We start from the raw sequence: 21,286 nt of genomic DNA, 5'->3' as shown, positions 1-21,286 counted from the left end.
GCAAACGCAGGGAGAACATGCAAACTCCACACAGAAACGCCAACTGAGCCGAGGTTCGAACCAGCAACCCAGCGACCTTCTTGCTGTGAGGCGACACCACTACCTACTGCGCCACTGCTTCGCGAGTTAAGAACTAACAATAAACAATTTAATTATCTGATTAAATTAACAAATATGAAAAAATACTGTCTTAAATGTATCGTTCAAGTTGAACTTTAGCATGAAATAAACTTTACTTAGAGTGCAGCTCTCGCACAAGTCATGTAAAATGACTTCATGAGATTTTCAATATCTGCATGATCAGAGCTGGATGGCATCTGAAGCTTATTCAGGCCATTACTCAAGATCATCCATGTGGAGCGAATCAAACACACCTGAATGACAACACCTGCTCCAATATCTGGATCTACAGGAACAGGATCCCTTCAGAAAAGCATTCAACCCATACTCTTATAGACCATTTTGAAGGATGTAAACAATTACAAGGATCCTAATGTATTTCCTGTTTTACATATTTAATTACCAGAGGCTCAGACAATCCAGAAAGCTCAACATGTTGATTAATAATGCTATGATGGCTGTTTTAACGTTAAGTTATGATTAAATTGCCTCTTGTTACAGTTATGAAATAGTTTGACAACAAGCAGGGCAAGTTTATGGACCAATGACATCACCATTGAAATGGTCTTAAGACAGAGACAAAACCTTGACAAATAAACAACCCAGGGTCATTGTAGATATGTACCCCTGTACACATTTCTGGAGAGCTCAAAATATGTCCCCGGAGGTTTTTTTTTTGCAGTTTTTGTTTTCACGAATCCACCAGAGGTCGCTGTGTACGCTTTATAAGATGTTAAATTTCCCTCGTGAGTGCCAATTGCGCCTGCTCGTCTTTTGTAAATCCACCTGACGCCACTGTCGACTGACTGCCTGCCGGACCAATGCCTCACCGACCCCCTAACTGATGGTGTTTACAAAAGCATCGATTGACTCGCCCACCCAATTCCATAAACCCAACCAACAGTGTTTTCAAAAGCAATCCAGAAAAAGAAAAGTCCTCACCGCTGTTTGATTTTTACCATGTTTTTAGATTTTACCACATTCTCACCCAGTCATTTCCTTGTTTATTTTATTCTTTGCTTTTGTTTTACCTGCTTTTTGGAATCGTTTTTCACCAGACTCAAATCCTGTCTTTGTGATCAACTATGCTCCGCGTCTCAAGTCTGCTGACATATTTGGTTAGCCACTGGACAAACTGGTAACAGCGGAAAAGCCGTCCACATGGCGGTAAGCGGTCAGCTGGTAGCCCGAAAAGGAACAGAAGCCGGCGGCAGTGTCATACCACCCCATAGCGTAATACATACATAATTCGCGCTCTCCAGAAATGTATACAGGGGTACGTATCTAAAATGAGCCTGTGTTTTAACTGAAACCAGGACAGAAATCTTACCTTAAATCTGTCGATGGCGACAGAAGCCTCAGAGAGAGACTTGACAGAAAAGGGAGTGACCTTCAACGCAAACGTCATGGCATTGAAAACAGTGACGACAGTAAATGCCTGCAAACAAACAAAAATATTAAGTAAATCATCAAAGTATGAATACAATAACACAAATCAAAACAGGCATTGTGACGTTACCTGTGCCGCAGTGAGGTCATAACCGAGCAACATGTGGGTGGAGAATGTGGCCACGCTGGCGATCACCACCACGATAGGTGCCACGCCAACTGTAATGCTCTGAAAATACCCTGTTCGTTCCAGGATCTGCCGCTCCTCATCTCTTATTCCTGTTGGACAGTATGCAGTAATTAGCAGATGTAAGCATACAAATAAGCCAAATCAGTGTTTTCATCTTTAAGAATGACAAAAAAAACATGTTAACTAAAATTTTGTTTCAGTATTTTCATTTTTAAATAAACTATGTAGATATGTTTCGTTTGCACTTCATTTTAGTCAAGCTATACTTACACTTATCATAATAATTATCACTTATTTAATAATTAATTGTATTAACTCTTCACTACCTGACCAAAGTCTTGTCGCCTACCCAAGTTTTAGGAACAACAATAACTTGACTTCTAGTTGATCACTTGGTATCAGAAGTGGCTTATATGAAAGGCAAAGGCCTCTAGATGACGCTTATTTGACCAAAATAAAATGTGATCATGCCTTGATTTCTAATGATTTAATTAGGACAGTAAGGTCTGACTTTAGTGAGACAAAAGTCTTGTCACTTCACAGAAATAATGTCCAATATAGAATATAAAGTCATGCTGCAGTGGAGAAGGAATGAATATTGTGTCTGACTCCATCATGAGCTTGGAGGGCTGCATCCATACATCTCTGCAATGACTCTAATCACTTATTAATAAAGTCATCTGGAATGGCGAAGAAAGCGTTCTTGCAGGACTCCCAGAGTTCATCAAGATTCTTTGGATTCATCTTCAATGCCTCCTTCATCTTACCCCAGACATGCTCAATAATGTTCATTTCTGGTGACTGGGCTGGCCCTGGAGAACCTTGACCTTGTTTACTTTCAGGAACTTTGATGTGGAGGCTGAAGTATGAGAATGAGCGCTATCCTTATTACCTGCCTCTTATTAAGTTATTAACTGTTTATTAGCACTTATAATGTATGATCTTATTTTACATTTCTAATACCTAAATCCAGCCACTACCTTACTAACTATTACTCAGCAGCTTTATAGTAGTCTATTGAGCTAAAAATCTTAGTTAATGATGTGTTAATAGCATGAATTGTACATTCAAATAAAGTCTGAGCAGATTATTATATAAATGACAGTAAGATAATAAAGGATACACTTGCTAACACTGAGCAAAGCATTCAAATCAATACAAAAGACAGCAACTTACTTCTGACAGCTTGTGAGAAAGCCTTAACCCAGGCGTACATCTTAATGAATTTGATGTAGTTCAAAATCTCGTTCATCTTTTGCACGCGCTGGTCAGTCACAGCGACTCCCTTCCTCCTGAAGTACGCCGTCAGCCTGGAGCTAAACATCTACCAGCACCAACAAACAAAAACAATAGCATTACAGCAAATATTTCTATTCAATTTTATCTGTATAGAATGAACTTTAACTAATTAACTAGTAACTATTAGCTTTTAAAGTTGAGCTTCAATTAAATAATAGTTTTGAAGTTAAGATTATTAGTTACCATAACTTTATTAGTAACTAGTATAATATACAAGTTGTTATTTTATATATATATATATATATATATATATATATATATATATATATATATATATATATATATATATATATATAAAGCAATTTTTATATATATAAAAACCTGCAGTTTTATAGTATATATGTGATGTTTATGCGCACATGTTCAGGGATTAAGTGTTAAGTGTATAGTGCATCTGGAAAGTATTTATAGCGCTTCACTTTTTCCACATTTTTTATGTTACAGCCTTATTCCAAGATAGATCAAATTTATTTATTTCCTCAACATTCTACACACAATCCCCCATAATGACAACTTGAAAAAAAGAGTTTTTGAAATTGTTGCAAATTTATTAAAAACAAAAAATCTGAAAAATCACATGTACATCAGTATTAACAGCCTTTGCTCAATACTTCGTTGATGCACCTTTGGCAGCGATTAAAGCCTCAAGTCTTATTGAATATGATGCCACAAGCTTGGCACACCTGTCTTTGTGAATTTTTGTCCATTCCTCTTTGCAGTACCTCTCAAGCTCTATCAGGTTGGATGGAAAGTGACGGTGTACAGCCATTTTCAGATCTCTCCAGAAATGTTTAATAGGATTTAGGTCTGGGCTCTGGCTGGGCCACTCAAGGACATTCACCGAATTGTTGTGAAGCCACTCCATTGATATTTTGGCTGCGTGCTTTGAGTCATTGTCCTGCTGGAAGATGAACCGTCGCCCCAGTCTGAGGTCAGAAGCACTCTGAAGCAGGTTTACATTCAGGATGTCTCTGTACATTGCTGCATTCATCTTCCCTCTATTCTGACTAGTCCTCCAGTTCCTGTTGCTGAAAAACCACCACCACCATGAATTTAGTTTCTTATGGTTTGAGAGTCCTTCAGATGCCTTTTGGCAAATTCCAGGCGGGGAGTGGCTTCCGTCTGGCCACTCAACCAAACAGGCCTGATTGGTGGATTGCTGCACAGATGGTTGTCCTTCTGTAAGGTTCTCCTCTCTCAACAGAAGAACGCTGGAGCTCAGACAGAGTGACCATCAGGTTATTGATCACCTCCCTGACTCAGGCCCTTCTGATACTGATGCACATGTGATTTTTCAGCTTTTTTATTTTTAAGAAATTTGCAACAATTTCAAAAACTCTTTTTTTCACATTGTCATTATGGGGGATTGTGTGTAGAATGTTGGGGAAATAAATTAATTTAATGCATTTAATCCGCTATGAATACTTTCCAGATGCACTGTATGTGCTGTCCTTTGTTTCCAATTTTAAGTACAAACAAGACTAAACCTAAACCCCCTCACCCTAAAAAAAGAAACTCACCATAGTAGGATAGAACAGAATGAACACGGCTGAGCCTAGCAGGGAAGTCGGGCCCAACACAAACAAGTTGTACGCCATTCCCAACACGGCCACCAGGGGTCCTCCAGCCAGCAGACTCCCCACAGCAGCGGCTTCAAACATGCGCTGCCCGTCCCCCGAACACATATTGATCAGCTAAACACAAAAGCGACACTCGTGTTACCAAAACGTCACAGCCGAACGATCATAAATTATATGCGGACATCACCTTCATCTTCCTTCACTCTTCATCTCTTCACCACTCAACACCCTAGGATACCTGCACCTAACCTTCCTAAATGTCCAATTCATTAATAGGAAAGCGCCTTATCTGTCCCTCAGCACCATACCTCTCCCATGCTCTTCTCCCGGAGGCTGCGCAGCCGCAGTATCTTGTGGAAGGCCATGGTCAGGATGGCTCCACGCAGGCGGGTGCCGGTGCGGTAGTTGAGCGCCCAGGTGAGGGCGAGCGACCAGGAGCGAATCAGCTCGGTGGCCAAGAGGCCCAGCACCAGCAGCAGGCCGTAGGGCAGGTCGGGTTCACTCCTCTGCGTGTACTCCAGTAACCGCCAAACCACAAACGCCTGCGGAGAGGGAGGACGAGCAAGGGGGCGACAGGACACAGCAGGCGTGACTGAGGATACAAACATAGCCGTGCACCACCACTGCGGTCTATATATATATATATCTTATTTATCTATAAAACATTCTGTGACCTTTCTGCATCATAAACATTCTTGGGCAGATCATATGCATGACTTTATCATCATAATGCATGACTTCTAATCATTGAAGCAACTTCTACTGAGAGAGAGAGATAAAGTCAGCCTAATTGATTACCTTTTGCGGATTTGATTTTCTCTATCCTTTGGAGTAAAGAACAAGAAAGACAATGAAAGGTTGCCTAGATATGTGTGAATCGTGGACATAACGCCCCTTGTTTTGTGGATTCAAAGACTTATTTTTTTACCTACAGTCACATCAGGTTGGGGTACAGGATGGAGACGTACTTTTGTTTTAACACCTGGAAATTAATATCAATTAAATCAATCGTTAGTAGCAAGAGTGTGCCGAAGCACCATGAATAACACATACAAAGCACACACACATTCGCACGCACATCGTTTAATCAAATATGTCATGCACATACGCAGTCAAGGATAAACTGGGAACACGGGCAAACCCATGTGGTTCAACACAGCTGCTCGACTTTATTAAGGAAAACCTTTGACCTTTGAGAGTTGAAACATTCAGTAATGTACAAAGCCATTTGAGCAGGAAGAAGAACATTGATCAACACTTGAAGAGAAAAAAAAAACACACACACACAAAAAAAAGGACAGTTTCACTGTGAGTTCAAAATCAAAATAAAAAAAAAAAGCACACATCTAGTTCTTTCAGAGTCCGTTCGCGAGTAGTCATCGCTTAAAAGCTGTCCCAATTATTTTTAATCAAGGTTACTGGGGCAGCGATCCCTCCCTGAATGGCGCAACATCTTTACGAGACCCATTTACACCACACATTTGCCCCCAAAAAAAGTCCATGAGATTGCTCAAAAATCCAACACACTTGAGGACAAGAGGTGTGGGGTCTGAAAACGGCCTGAATCTGAGAGAGAATGTCCAAAACAAGAAACCCCAAACCCCACATGAGTCCGTTTTTTCCAATGAGCAAATCTGAAGGAGTCTGAATCAATTGTCCATTGGCACAAGATCCCGAAATCAGACATACATTGCACAATCACCCGTTTTAATCTCATTTCAAAACACACATGAGATAATTACAGAGATCAAACGAGAGAGGGGGAAGAGACAGAAAGAGAGAGAGAGAGAGAGAGAGAGAGAGAGGGCAGCAAACAGCATTAACTCTTGATCCAGCCCTGCGTAAAAAACATGCCCTTACCTCCCAGGAATCCTCACCGGCTCTGCCTGCCGTGTGCTCTCCCCGCAGGACACCCTGTGGAGTCTAAAGAATAGCCTCTGTCACATGTCGCACACATAGGGACCCAGCGACCTCTGTCCCCTTAACTCCAATGTCCCACCCCTGAAAGACACCCACCTGCCTTTACAAACCACCCCCGAGCTCCGTCATCAGAGCAAGGACAGGTATCTCTTCAAGGAGATGTTCTACGGGGAGATGCTAAATATAGACAACAGGGAGAAAAAGTCGATTAAACAGATCGTCATTTGTTTGAGAAGCCCGATTAGTCTCTCCACACGGCTGAACGAGACAGAGCCTTGCTGTGTCGCCCATGGTGGGACAGTGACAGAAGCTCTCCTTGAAGAAAACGTTAGCCTATCCTCCTTTCTATCTAGACTAAGCTTGTGCTACATGCAGTGCCCCTATCTAGCTACGTCGCACCCCATTACTTCAAAGCTGGTCAAAAGAATGAATACTTTCCTTATGATTTACTTGATTATATACACCACCTACAGTATATAAGAACACAAAACAAAACACCTGGTACCTGGAAGGCAACAAGCAAACAGAAATTTGCACAGTAATAGAGCAGCAGTTGTTGTTTTTTGGACAGGTGTAATAAATTGTTTTTGCAAACTCTTACAACAAAAAATGATGACTATGTTTCGAGCCGTTTATCTTTGGTTTTTTTAAAATGGCAGATTTTTTAAGGTTTAAAAATATTTGAAGAGTTCATTTGGAAAAACAGATAACAAAAATCAAGTTTTAGCAATTTTCGTAAATGTGACTCTGGACGACAAGAAAAAGTTGCATGGGCATTTTTTAACGCAAGCTCATTTTGAAAACGTACCTCTATATACATTTCTGGGGAGCGCCAAATATGTCCCAGGAGCTACGTTCTTTGCGGTTTTTGTTTTACGAATCTGACAGAGGCCGATGTGTACGCTTTTTCAGATATCAAGATTTTTCTCGCAACTGCCATTCGTGCCTGCTGTTTTCATGTAAATCCACTGGAGGTCGCTGTCTACTTACTGAATGACTGACCCGCCCTCCTCCTTCTCTAAACCCAACCAATAGTGTTTTCAAAAGCACCGATTGACCCGCCCACCCACTTCCCTAAACCTAACTGACAATTTTAAAAAGCAATGCAAAAAAAAAAAGCCCTAGTCTGATTTTTACCACGTTTTCAGAATCTCAGCCTGTTATTTACTTGTTTATTTTTGATTTTGGATTCTGTTTTTATCTTATCTGCTTTCTGGAACCGTTCTTTACCGGACTCGAATCCCATCGTAGTGGTCAACTGCTCTCTGCGTCTCAAGTCTGCTGACGTACATAGCGAGCTACTGGACAAACTGATAACAGCAGGAAAGCTGTCCATACAGAGGTAAGCGGTCAGCAGATAATCACGAAAAGGAACAGCATCATACCGACCCGTAGTGTTAGTTTTAAAGACGAAATGCAGCCATACGCACCTCTGGCTACATAATTCGTGCTCTCCAGAAATGTATATGGGGGTACGTAAACACAATGAGTCTATGTTGGTATTTTTGTAAAAATTGGCAAAAATACATTGTATGGGTCAACATGATTGATTTCTCTTTTAAAGACAAAAAATGATGAGAATAATAAGTAAAGATGATGTTTCATAAAGATATGTTGTAAATATATGATGCTATATATAGTGTAAATATATCAAAACTCGCTCTTTGATTACATTGCATTGCGAAGCACTTAATTGAGTCAATTTTAAGCCGATTTTCTCAGTATTTTGAAATTTTTTAACCTTCAGATTCCAAAATTTCAATAGTTTGTCATCTAATATCTCGATCAAATATTGTCCAACACTAACAAACAATTTGTCAATGTAAAACATGTTTTTATATGCTCTAAATTTCCAAAAATTGATACTTGACTAGTGACTAGTTTTGAGGACCAGGGTCACAAATGATGTTTTTGTAAAAGTACTTTTCAGTAATCCACATTCATTCAGTCATTTTCCTTCAGCTTAGTCCCTTATTTATCAGGGGTCGCTACAGCGGATTGATTCGCTAACTATTCCAGCATAGGTTTTACGCAGCGGAGGCCCTTCTGACTGGAACCCAGTACTCAGAAACACCCATACACTCTCATAATCACACACACACTCACACACTATGGCCAATTTTGTTTATCCAATTCACTTATAGTGCATGTCTTTGGACTGTAGGGGAAACCGGAGCACCCGGAGGAAAACCACACAAACTCCACACAGAAATGCCAACTTGCCCAGCCAGGACTCAAACCAACGACGTTCTTGCTGTGAGGCAACACTGCTAACCACTGAGCCACCGTGCCACTAACACACAACTTGATATCTGAAAACTACTTGAAATTGAATGATCTGTTTTTGCAAAGAAACTCTTCATTTGTTTTTGATGAAAAGACTTCTTAAAGTTAAAGTGTGTCATTTCTACATAACCGGCTGCACCAAAGAGAAATGAAAAAATCCAACCCTTACTGTAAATCCCAGCATAAGGCTTAAAATGATTACAACTGCATTGACAGACACCGATCAATGACTGCACAAACTTTGTCTGGATTTGTCCGATCAGAGCATTTCCGCAGTCTGTGACTTTTGCCGTTGGTCAGCACTTGTTTTTGCCAATTTAACATGTTTAACTTGTTTGCAGTGGTCAGCGTCTGTCGGTAGTGTATGTAATTAAGCGCATTAGTGTCCATCTGCTATTTAAGCTGCATTGCTTCCAGAAACAATATTTCCATTTAGATTTTACCCATAGGGAATCCTCTTGGTTGGTAAAAATCAATAGTTTCTATACTGTGTATTTAACGACATTAGTGAGGGGAAGAACTAAAATCCCATTAAACAAGACATAATTGAATTAAAATTGATGGGAAAATGCAGAGCTATTCATTTAAACTTGCAAAATGCACCAACAGAAACTTTCCAAAGGCTTGCAGCAAATATAAGATTGGTGGAATTGCACAGCATCATTGCTAAGCTTTTAACCATGCGTTTGGCATAATTAAACATAAACAAAGATGCTAAAAATAAATTAAAATAAAAAATAAATCAGTTTTTGCTCTTGAAAAAATGATCATCTATGACAAACTTTGTTGTTGAGGTCATTAAAATGAATCGTGGTTCCATTTGGTGCCATCAGTGATGCAGAAATTACATATTTCAATCATTTATAAATGATCAAATTTCCCTGTTTCAGTTTTTTTATTAAGAGAAAAGGAGCAGAAAAGCTGTAATACTCTTTTGGTGTTGGCACACATAATTAAGGCACTTTAAAAAAAATAAGCTGATAATCTGGTTTGGAGAGCCTCACTGGACACACCGCAGAGGTAAAGCAGATGCCCAGTGACAATATAAACACAATAACACATTCCTTTCCCCATCTTAACACTCACCTGAGCATCTGAGGGGATGCAGGATTTGATTGGTGCATCTACAATGCTAATAATACACAGAGATAGAGAAAGACAGAGTAGGAGAGAGATGGATAGGTAGATAGAGGGAGAAGAAGAAAAGACACCAGAAAGACGACACAGAGCTGAGATGGTGTTACTTACTGGGCCACTGAAGCCTGCCAGTTGAGTAACCATAAGGCAGAGGATGGACAGCAGCAGACGCGTGCGGCAAAAATGCCAGACCACACGACGAAGAGACGCGTCGTCTCCTCGTGACCTGATTTCTTCTTCCCACAGTCCCGCCAGCCTGTTGAAATGCAGGAGTTGTATTATTATGCAATGCAAAACCAGTAGCATACTATTTTCTCAAAATCACAGCAAGAATTAGATGCTTTGTTTCCACTGAAAACTTGTTTATGCTTTTATGACCAGCAGGGTGGATTACTGTAATGGACTCCTTTACTGGCCTTCCCAAAAAGACAGTCAGACACTTGCAGCTTATCCAGAACGCTGCTGCCAGGGTTCTGACCAGAACCAGACAATCTGAGCACATCACACCTGTCCTCAGGTCTTCACACTGGCTCCCAGTTACATTCAGAATAGATTTTAAAGTATTATTATTGGTCTATAAATCAATGAATGGCCTATAACAGGCATGTCCAAGCTTGGTCCTGGAGGGCCGGTGTCCTGCAAAGTCTACTTCCAACCCCAATCAGACACACCTGGGCTAGCTAATCAAGCTCTTACTAGGCTTTCTAAAAACCTCCTTGCAGGTGTGTTGAGGCAAGTTGGAGCTAAAATCTGCAGGACACCGGCCCTCCAGGACAGAGTTTGGACACCTCTGGCCTAGGACCTCAATACATTACAAATATGCATACTAAATACAAACCTACTTAATGCCTAGTTAAGACTGCGTGATTTTAGCCCCGATTTTGGCTCGCTGACAGGTTTTGAGAAATCGCCGACAAATGCCTGAAATTACAGGCAAATCGGTGCTCGTGCACGTGAGTGACAATCACACAGTATGAACGATCAAAGACGCGATCTGAGAGAATCGATGAGTCGCTGATGCCCGTGAGGTATTTGGCATGCTAAACATCTGGAGCTGTCGGCGATTCAAATCATGCCGCGTGAATTGAGTTTTGACTGAAAATAACATCAGCGATCGCCTACAGCCAATGAGAGAGCAGCTTTCACTTGTGTGTGCGTGTGTGTATACCTGCTGCAGGCCAGCGGGAGGCTGGGGGAGAAGTTAAAAGCGCTCTTTTTCGGTTCATTTGGACCCACGAAATGGAGGAAAAACTAGTGGAGGTTTGACAGGACTCAGGAGCAACCGTGTCTGTTTGACATTTCATACAGAAAGAAATTAGTTTATTATCAACGTTGAGGAGAAATGGCTAATTCCCTTTAAACCCAGGTGAGCAAACATGTACATGTTCTACCCCATTAAAGGCTTCCTTCTCATTATGTAGTTAATAACAAAAGATATACTACATGTTTTTGGCTGTGAGACGTAGTTTGGACGAAGTTGTCGGCGATTCTCCCTATAGTAAAGTCATGTGAATGTCCATGTCGCCGAACCATCTTGCAGTGTAAACAAAGCAGCGACGAAACGCAAGCCCAGATAGTCATGCAGTGTGAAAACATCTGTGACACGACTAGTTTGAAAATCATGCAGTCTGAACTCGGCATAACAGATCCCTCAGATCATCAAGATCAAGTAAATTAGAAATTCCAAGAGTTCAGTCAAAACAGGGAGAATCTGATTTTCTCTACTACGCCCCCCGCTGATGTAATCAGCTTCCAGAAATGATCAGATGTGCTCCAACATTAGGCACATTCACATCAAGACTGAAAACCCATCTGTTTAGCTGTGCCTTTACTGAATGAGCACTTTGCTGCGTCCCACAGATCGCACTATTGTGTTTTTCTTTTCTTTTTCATTCTTTATTCACCCGTTTTAATTGTTTTTATTTTTTATGGCTTTAATTTTCTTATACTTGTAGTTTAAGTTTCTTTTATTCTTGTTTATGTAAAGCACTATGAATTACCATTGTGTATGAAATGTGCTATACTTCCCTTGCCTTGCCTTGAAAGAGCACAATCTGTATTGTACAGTGGAGTGGAAAAAAACTACTCGAAAAATTATTTTCAATGCTGTTCATTGTACCTAAACAAATCATGTTGATTTAATGACATTGTGTCTGTTTCTCATTTAAACATTACTGCATGGTGTTAAGGTTATTGCACACTGAATCCGAAATTTTCACATGTTAAAAAAAAGTCTATTCTGTGTCTATCGTATTCAAAACTTTTGTCCAACAAAAAAATTTTGGATCAAGTCCTATTTTATCCATTTTTCACATACGAAAAGGCATTTTGAGAGATGGTTTGACAATTCAGGGCCGTGGTATATGCGAAAAGCAACATCCAGAATGATGTTAGCAGTTTAAACGACTTTTATAAATTGAGCTGAAACAACACATTTCTTGAGGTTTTTTTTGTGGGGGGGGGACAACAAAATCGTCTTGACTACTTTTTTGTTTGTTTTTCAAACTATTTTCCAATGGATTAATTAATACAGTGACGAATTTAGTGTAAAAAGACCTTTAAACTGACATGAAACTGCACTTAAAAATAAATGAAAAATGCACGAAGATTAAAATTTGAAATCGGCCAAACCAAAAGTGAAAAAATTCTGGATGGACTTGACAGAAAGCTAATATTGAAAAATTCTTTGCAATTTATTGTTTTATTAAGAATGAAACTCAACAACTTAAATTATAGCGTTTTTTAAAAACACAAGTGTTAGGTCCCATGTGGGACCTGTTTGTATGTGTGTTTTTGTGATTTGCAGAGCCTGCATGATGATTGCAGATTGGGAGGTGGGTCATCCCACCTGAGACTCATCGTGTGGTGTTTTATAAGGAGTCCGGCATTCTGTCTGGGAGAGCTCGATTAGCCGGACGTCTCTGCTCGGCGCTTTTGATTTATTTTAGTTTGTGTTTAGATCATGAGCTCAGTACACTTTCATACACATGCTTTTCCCTACTGACTTTCACTGCTTTAAATACTTTTGTTAATTATATGTTTTGTTAATAAATCATTTCTCTTTTCAATTTACCTGGTCTGTATTGTCTCTCTAATGTTGCAACGTTGAGCCGGTTGTAACACAAGCCACTAAACTAACCACATTTTACTAAAAGCAAACGACTCGAGAGACGTCATTTTACCAGCCTTGCCATGGCAGCACAGTAGCACTCTTACAAGCAGCAGGAACAAGTATACTACACAGAATTATCTGGTCAGAATGTTATTTGAATAGACTTTTTTTTGTTGTTGAGCATGTCTGGTTCATGCATAGATAAGTATATGTGTACATGAGCTGAATTTGACCATGGCACACATACAATGTGTTTACAAATTGTTCTCTAAATGTCATCTCCACTGTACACTTTGTATATAGACTTTAATGCTCAAAGTATTTTTTTAAATCTGAGGTAAACAATTATCAATTTCAATATGGCTACATTTCACAAAGAAATAGACTTTTTTAACAATAAATAAAGCATATAATCAGTCCCTGAAATTGTCATTTTGGTTACACTACACACTTTTGGTTTCATTTTGGTTAAACATTTGGTTACACTTGTTTTATATTAATATTTAATAAGTCTTGTATCAAAACTGACCCTTTTAACATTAAATAAAGCATATAATCAGTCCCTGAGATTTTCATTTTGGTTACACTAGCAACCTTATTGTAATTAAATATAAATATCAATACTGACCTTCGACGATTGATCTCGCAGCTCTCAAACTGTGAAACGGCCCATATGTCCTCCAAAAACAGCTGACCCTTCTTATGGGCCAGCACGGCCAGCGAGGTCAACCAGTTAAATGTCATAAAAGAGAACAGGCCGGCGTTGTCCACTGGATGCTGATACCTGTGATGACACATTGAAAAACGAGAAAAGAGAAGACACAACAGGCATGGATTATTCCCTAGGAAGCAGTATTTTAACTCGGTGCCATTTGATCTATTTTATTTGGGCCAACCAAAGGGGGTCCCATGTGCCTTTATCAGGGACACAGTGTATATATACACAACCCATTCTGGTGAAAGTGTGTCATTTGAGCTTAATCGCTGCACTGTGACATTTTATTGGGTTATGATTTGATCTAAATAGGCCTTTTGTTCAAATTAAACAATGAAATCTAAGGCTGTGCTGTAAATATTAGTTTGTCAATTTTAAAGAGAGGTCATATCCATTGCTTTTTTCATTTTCTTTTTCCTTTAGTGCCTAATGCATTTGTTTGTGCAAGTTACCAAGCTCATAGTCACCCCAAAAAAGATCTAAAAGATACTCCCATCCTGCCGAAAACAATAAGTCGTTGTATGAATGCTGTAATGTTTAAATAATTTACCATTTAAAACACGTTAAGGTTTTCCCAAAGATGGGTTGCTGCTGGAAGGGCATCTGCTGCGTAAAACTTGCAGGATAAGTTGGCGGTTCATTCCGCTGTGGCGACCCCGGATTAATAAAGGGACTAAGTTGACAAGAAAATGAATGAATAAATGAACGTGTGAAGGTCATGTGACCAACAGGAAGAACGCAGCATCTCATTTCTCACAGGACGTGATTTCTGTTCTCGTGGTTTCCTGAGTTCGTTCTTTTGAGGACACCAGGCAGGCCGGTCTCCACAAGAACGCAAGTCCGTTCTCTCCGTTCTTGGAATTGAGAAACAGCCCAAGACACGGTTCAAGGCAACTGCACTTAGTGAGAGTCCGCCCTAACAAGTCAGTACAGGACCACAGACATACTTCAAACTCGCATCCAGGGCTGGCACGTCCATTGAGGCGACCTAGGCGGCCGCCTAGGGCGGCAGTATATAGGTCGGCGTCTGCGATACCTCCCTTACCACCCGCATCCTCACTTATGTCCGCGACACCTTCCTTACAACCCACGTCCTCAGATATATTCGCGCATAGACGACAGAATAGAGAGGACGGCGTCAGCGACACCTCCATCAGCACCCGCGTGTCCTCAGTTATATCCGCGCATAGGGCGGCAGATTAGGGGTCCGCGACACCCGCGCATCCTCAGTTATATCCGCACATAGAGCAGCAGAATAGAGAGCGCGGTGTACGCGACACCTCCCTCCCTACCTCAGCACCCACACGTCCTCAGTTATATCCGCGCATAGGGTGGCAGAAAATTGGTGCGCGACACCTCACTCCATTTTCATAATCAGTCACTTTCGTTTTCACATTGGGGTTGAGGGCGGCGTGATCGTACTCCGCCTAGAGCAGCAGTTCAGCTTGCTCCGGCCCTGCTCTCATCCAGTAGCTCAAAGTTTGTCGCAGACGCATTAATGAAAATGTTGCTAAATGAAACTAAAAACTGCTAAACTGCAGTCGAAGTCGAAAAAAATGACTAACGAAAAACCTGAAATTACTTGAAACTCCAATGGAAACATTGGATAGTGTAGTGATATAATGGCGTTAATCGATTTGTGCGATAACATGTAAAATAAAAGGAATATTTTAAAAGCAACTCATCTATAAACACCTTAATCATACAAATGCCTTATATAGATTAAGGTAAATATTTAGATTACTAATGTCCATGTAAACGTTGTCAGTGTTAGCCCATCATGAGCTGCTTAGAGAAACTTTATTACGTACTTGCTGGTGGAGCGGATGGGCTTGAGCACACAGACACTGTGGTGGTATTTGCTTCTCCCGGCAGCGTCCTCCTCCAACTCTTTAGCGTCAGCGGCATTGCCTCGGTCCAAAGAGAGTCCGCCTTCAGCTCTCGCCGCCGTTTCAAAAGCATCCTGGAGAAGAAACATCAGCAGATCAGGTGTTTTGTTGCCACATTTTTTTTTTGCACAGTGCATTTCAGCACTTTGCAATGGAAAGATGTGACTATGCAAAAAAAAAAAAACGTTGACAGGAAATGAAAGAAGACTTGTTTGTCAGCATGTATTGAGCAAGGACGAATATAATCAGCACAAAGAAAACAGAGGAAGGAAACCAGTCGGACTCTTAAAACCATGCAACCCATAATGCCTAGGAGAAAAACCACCATGCAAAGGGAACATGCAGTCTCGTGCTGCACGCGGCCCTTAAACACAGACAGCTGATGAAGCCCTTGAGTGTAAATTGCGCACACATGTTTAAGTCATGTGTCTTAGCTTAATAAAGGCTCTCTGAGGCTAGATGCTAAATGTTTAGCTAAGAAACATTACCACATTTTCCCACGATTTTATAATCCTGCATAAAAATCCAGCTTAAAACAGCCTAGGCTGGTTGGCTGGTTGACCAGGCTGGTTTTGGCCATTTTGGAGGGGTTTTGGCCATTTCCAGGCTGGTTTCCAGCCATTTCCAGCCTGGTCTTAGCTGGTCAGGCTGGAAAATGACCAGCCAAATCCAGCTAAAACCAGCTTGACCAGCCTGGTTTGAGCTGGATATAGCTGGTTTTGGCTGGACTCCCAGCTTGGCTAGGCTGGTCAAGCTGGTTTTAGCTGGTCATCTCCCAGCCTGACCAGCTAAGACCAGGCTGGAAATGGCTGGAAACCAGCCTGGAAATGGCCAAAACCCCTCTAAAACCAGCCTGGTCGACCAGCTAAAACCAGCCAACCAGCCTAGGCTGGTTTAAGCTGGATTTTTCAGCAGGGATTACTGAAGAATTGTTATATATTCAAGATATAGTTCAGCCAAAAACATTTGCTCACACTCAAGTGGTTCTAAACCTTTATACCTCGTTTCCACTGAATGGTACAGTATGGTGTGGTTCCGTATGGGTCACTTTTATCAGGATGGTGTCTCCACCAGTGTTCATTTTGACAGCAAATTGTGATTTAGTTTTAGTCTTAGGCCCAAACCCAATTCTACTTTTGTACCCCTTCTCCTTGGCCCTTAAAACCGAGTGTGAAGGGGATGGGCTTCAACATTTAACCCTAAGAAATGGGACAGCACTACACTACCAGCACACCTCATCAGATGTCATCTCTTGCTTCATATGAGATCAGACGATGGCGACTGCTGTGGTTATTCCGGTTGTGTTATTTTTTTGGTATTTATCTTCAGGAAATCACTGAATGTGTTTATTATGTTACCATAATGATAAAATATGGCAATACGATCGTAACTGTACTGTGTATTTACACCGTGGCCATATTTATCAATGTAAACACAAGAAAACAACATTAAGATTGTGGCAGACACTGTAAAAAGGTCATTCCCAGACACTAGACTTTTCTGACAGGGTATTCGAGTGTCATCGTGTGTCAGAATGTTGTGGGTCTGCTATTATTATGGATTATAGATAGCCAAATTTAGCGTTTTTTTAAAGCATGACGGTGAAACACGAACACGATTGTGAAACACGAACACGGTTGGGAGATTATCACTCGTTTGCGGGCACCCAGGAGTCTCTGTGCATTTGCGAGAGACTACTGAAACTTCTGGGAGACTTGGGATGTCTGGAATAACCTCCTGTCCTACTCATAATTCTCTCTTCATATAGCCATATGCCTATTACATATCCATAAAATACTGTGGTATAACCGGGCTTGGATCATATCGCTTTCTCACTACAATGATCTGCTCCAGAGTTCGTTTTAATCAAGCCGAGACCACCTCATTCAAGTGATCTCGGAGCGATTGTTTTGTCGCGGATTCGAGCGCAATTGGTGGTTTCACATATGCCAAGCGAACCGCGCTAACTGGGCAAACGAGACAGGTTCCAAAACAAAAATCTAGGTGTGAAAGCACCCTTAGTTGACTAAAATTTATTTGGCTTGATTTAAGTATAATTTAGAATGGAAGATGATTTAATCGCATCCCGCAACTACTGTAGATCAGTTACTTATCAAATGTGTGTGTGTGTGTGTGTGTGTGTGCGTCATGCACATAGACTGTAAAATATATGGACGTAGTATCCGTGACGTCACCCATAGGTTTCTGAAGAGCGCAAAAGAAGCCACAAGTAGGCGCGGCCAACCGTCGCCATTTTGGTCACGCGTCATCACACCCACGGCGGGATACCAAACAAGGGCAAAGAGGCGGAGAGTGAGTGGAGCTACAGACACCTGCTAGCATTTAGCTTGGACCTGGTTCAGACACACTTTACTTTGGGAGAAATGCTTAATACTTTATCACCTGTGACTCGTTTGTATTCTGACCACTTGTGCTTTGTTGTACACTATATCAATAAAGTGTTTAGCCTTTTAAAAACACTGCTGTAATACACTGAGCCACTAAACATTGTTCTTATGACGTTTTTCAACAGGAGGAAAACGCGAATTACTTACAAACACTTCAGATATAGTCTGTGTTAGTTACTGTAAGACTATTGATAAAATCCAGCACAACACTGTATGACAACGCTTCAGATGACTGTTCTAGAGCCTACAGCTAATCAATCTGACAGATTCTGGAGTGCATTACAGCTCTAAATATAAATATAAACGATAAATGATCTTAAATGAAACAAATACATGTATAGAGATGGTATATAAGTATATAACTTTACTCACGTGGGAAACGGAGGCCACGTGAATGGTTTGTGAGCACAATTAAGTGCCCTCAGCATGCCATGCCATCTAATAATTGTGGGAAACAAGTCCAAAAGGCAGTTGACTGTGTAAAGCCACATAAAACAACTCAGAAATACGATAAATAAGCCGAGTTCAGTGGCTAATCTGCAGGATTCAGCTGAGGTGACGTGACGGCGACCAGCGAGACCTAGCTGTCAATCAAGTGGCCACTCCCTTAATTATGCAAACTTAATATAACTTAATACAAAGGAAACGGATGAGTTATAAAAAAATTCACCCCCCTCACAGTTGTCATGAAGGGTTATATTACCTGTATTAACCAAAATCTTTTTTTTGTACCAGGCTGTAAACACCTTTTTTTCTGCTGTAAAGTTGGCCATTCTAACAGTGGGCTCAAATGAAATTTGCTCTGTTTTGGAGCCAGGAGCGGCCAGGACTAGCGGAATTTCGGATGAATTGCAGTTTTAGTTACTTCCGTATTGGCTTCCTGAGGGAGAGCGGGAGGTTGCCGCTTGGTCATGCATCACACACTAAAATTAATTCCGATTGGATATTTTACAAAAAACGTCCAATCATGTTCTCATCTTGTTTATATTAGTCAACAAAATGTCAGTATATTTTTATTATAGTTTTCGTCATTATCACTTAGTTTTTATTTAGATTTCATTGGTAGAAACTTGTTCATCAAGAAAATTATGACGGAAATTTTTCGTGTCACTACTGCCAGGTACAGACCAGGCGCAGCCCTGTTTAGCTTCAGTGGGCGACCATATGAGAGTTGCAGAGAGCTAGCTGCCGGCAAATAAGAGACTAAGCTGAAGGAAAATGAATGAAAAGTCAGTTTTTACTGAGTGAATATACAAGATATTAACTGAAATCACAAAATCGGGGAAAAACCTTTCATAAAAGAAACACTTGAATATACAAGATATTAACTGAAATCACAAAATGGGAAAAACCTTTCATAAAAGAAACACTAAACACTGAAAATGGGCTGATTTGTTTTTATCAGTCTGACAGGATTTACTACAGAAGCTAAACAGCCCAAAAATAAGTTTTGATAACAAAGTCAAACACTTGACCCCATGTGCAGACACGCACAGCGACATGCGCCAATGACCACTTTAACAAACCGAAATATTTAATAACATGCCAGACAAGAGTAAAGTTAGTGCTGCCCACAGCCAAGCTGAGACAACAGCCTATTATACGGGCCGTTGCCCATGGCGACGAGCGCTGTGGCGTTTTCTGCTGACATCCCGGCTGCGAGCGGGAGTCTGTGTATACGAGTGTGTAAGCAAAGGCAGACCCTAAACCTTTTAAAACCCAGTGAGGCAGAAAGAGCCAGCAGGATTAGAGCACTAAAGAGAACAGCATGTGCTTTGAATCTTTGTATAGTTTAAAGTCAAGACTGGCATCTTCAAACAACACCAGTGATATCTTTAATCAGACTGCGCTGAAGCTAACTGCTAATCAAAAACAATCTCACATTACTGGGTGTAACCAAACACTCGTGTCACGATTCCAAACAAATCATGATAGTGGACTCACAAGATACCATCACAATAATTATAGCCAATATAATGCAGAGGGTTTTTTATTACTTATAAGATATCAAACAAAATAAAATGCTAAATTTGGTATAGACTTAAATGGAGGCTAACGTTTTAACCATCAGTTAGCTCTTCTGTGCAGCTGCTGTTTTTATTTCCTAAAAAGCGTCAGTCCAGCTAGTTTGTTTCGCCTCTCGGCGAGTTTCCCTTAACATGTAGAATCAGCATTGGTGATCGAATGAAGAGAGCACTCTGATTGGCTGTTTAGTAACGAATCATAGCGCGAGAAAAAAAAGTGAAGCGACATAGCTTGTAAACAAGTCAAGAAGAAACTCAAAGAAGCCGGCTGTAACTTCACAATATTTCTCAAATCTTTGCTAACAATATGGATTATTATGTATGTGGATTATCAGACATATTTGCACGAGTGAATACCTGTGACAAAGAGCTTAGAATGACCAAGAGGCGACACTCAATAGAACGTTCCATTGCAAGAGCAGCGCAACAGACGGTTTCCACCATTTTGGAGTGAAAGCGATCAGCTGTTCATTGGATCTTGATGCTGTCGCGATGGCAAGCAGCTGCTTTGTTTTTAATTTATTTATTTAAAAAGCGCATTAAAGCTGGGATTCAACCTGAAAGACGACAATACAACACTTACTATCACAATCATCAGCACTTTTAACAATTTATTTTACACACTTATAATATGCTGTTGCTCTATTGGAATTTTCACTCCAAAATGTCCGTCTAGTGGCTGTTTCCCGAACTGCAGTAGAGTGTCGCCTCTTGGTGATTCTATGCTCTTTGTCTGTGGTGAGTGACAATTACTGAGATAATGGTACTAAATGCGTTGTGCACATTTTATTTTCCAATTTCTCTTTGTGGAATGGGAAAACAGATTTCTGTCCCCATCGGGTTTACATATTTACACCCTTTGCAAAGGGTACCAAGCATGCCAAAGGGTACCATCATGCAGAGTTCAGACTGCATGCTTTTTAAAGTAGTCGTGTCACAGATGTTTTCACACGGCATGACTAGCTGGGCTAGTGTTTTGTCGCTGCTTTGTTTACACTGCAAGATGGATCGTCGACAGGGACTTTCACATTGCATGACTTTATAATAGGAAGAATCGCAGACAACTTTGTTCAAACTACGTCTCACAGCAAAAAACACGTAGCATATCTTTTGTTATTAACTACATAATGAGAAAGAAGCCTTTAATGGGGTAGAAAATGTACATATTTGCTCACCTGGGTTTGAAGGTATTAGCAATTTCTCCTCAACTTTCTTTT

The 21,286-nt window shown here is 40.6% G+C and overlaps 2 protein-coding genes across 6 annotated transcripts in view; both read right to left on the bottom strand.

The window, feature by feature from the left end:
• The window catches only part of depdc7a (DEP domain containing 7, paralog a), a 152,357-nt gene that overhangs the window by 2,636 nt on the left and 128,435 nt on the right, over positions 1–21,286 (bottom strand). The gene's annotated exons all lie outside the window — the stretch shown is intronic.
• Positions 1–21,286, bottom strand: part of abcc5 (ATP binding cassette subfamily C member 5) — a 60,747-nt gene that overhangs the window by 29,215 nt on the left and 10,246 nt on the right. For 2 of the 5 annotated variants that reach the window (XR_015514202.1, XM_087291656.1), the window contains exons 3-10: positions 15,560–15,711; positions 13,662–13,817; positions 10,033–10,177; positions 4,887–6,501; positions 4,519–4,692; positions 2,876–3,023; positions 1,640–1,788; positions 1,451–1,558 (exon numbers count right to left, since the gene is read on the bottom strand). Coding sequence is in view for 4 of the 5 variants with exons in the window: in XM_087291656.1 (XP_087147782.1) it covers positions 1,451–1,558; positions 1,640–1,788; positions 2,876–3,023; positions 4,519–4,692; positions 4,887–5,186 (879 nt within the window). In the remaining variant the exon portion in view is untranslated. 5 annotated transcript variants of the gene reach the window in all.

Source organism: Danio rerio, chromosome 18 (genome assembly GCF_052040795.2).
Source record: "Danio rerio strain M-AB ecotype USA chromosome 18, GRCz13ab, whole genome shotgun sequence".
Classification (NCBI taxonomy): domain Eukaryota; kingdom Metazoa; phylum Chordata; class Actinopteri; order Cypriniformes; family Danionidae; genus Danio; species Danio rerio.
This window is presented reverse-complemented; position numbering and strand designations above follow the sequence as displayed.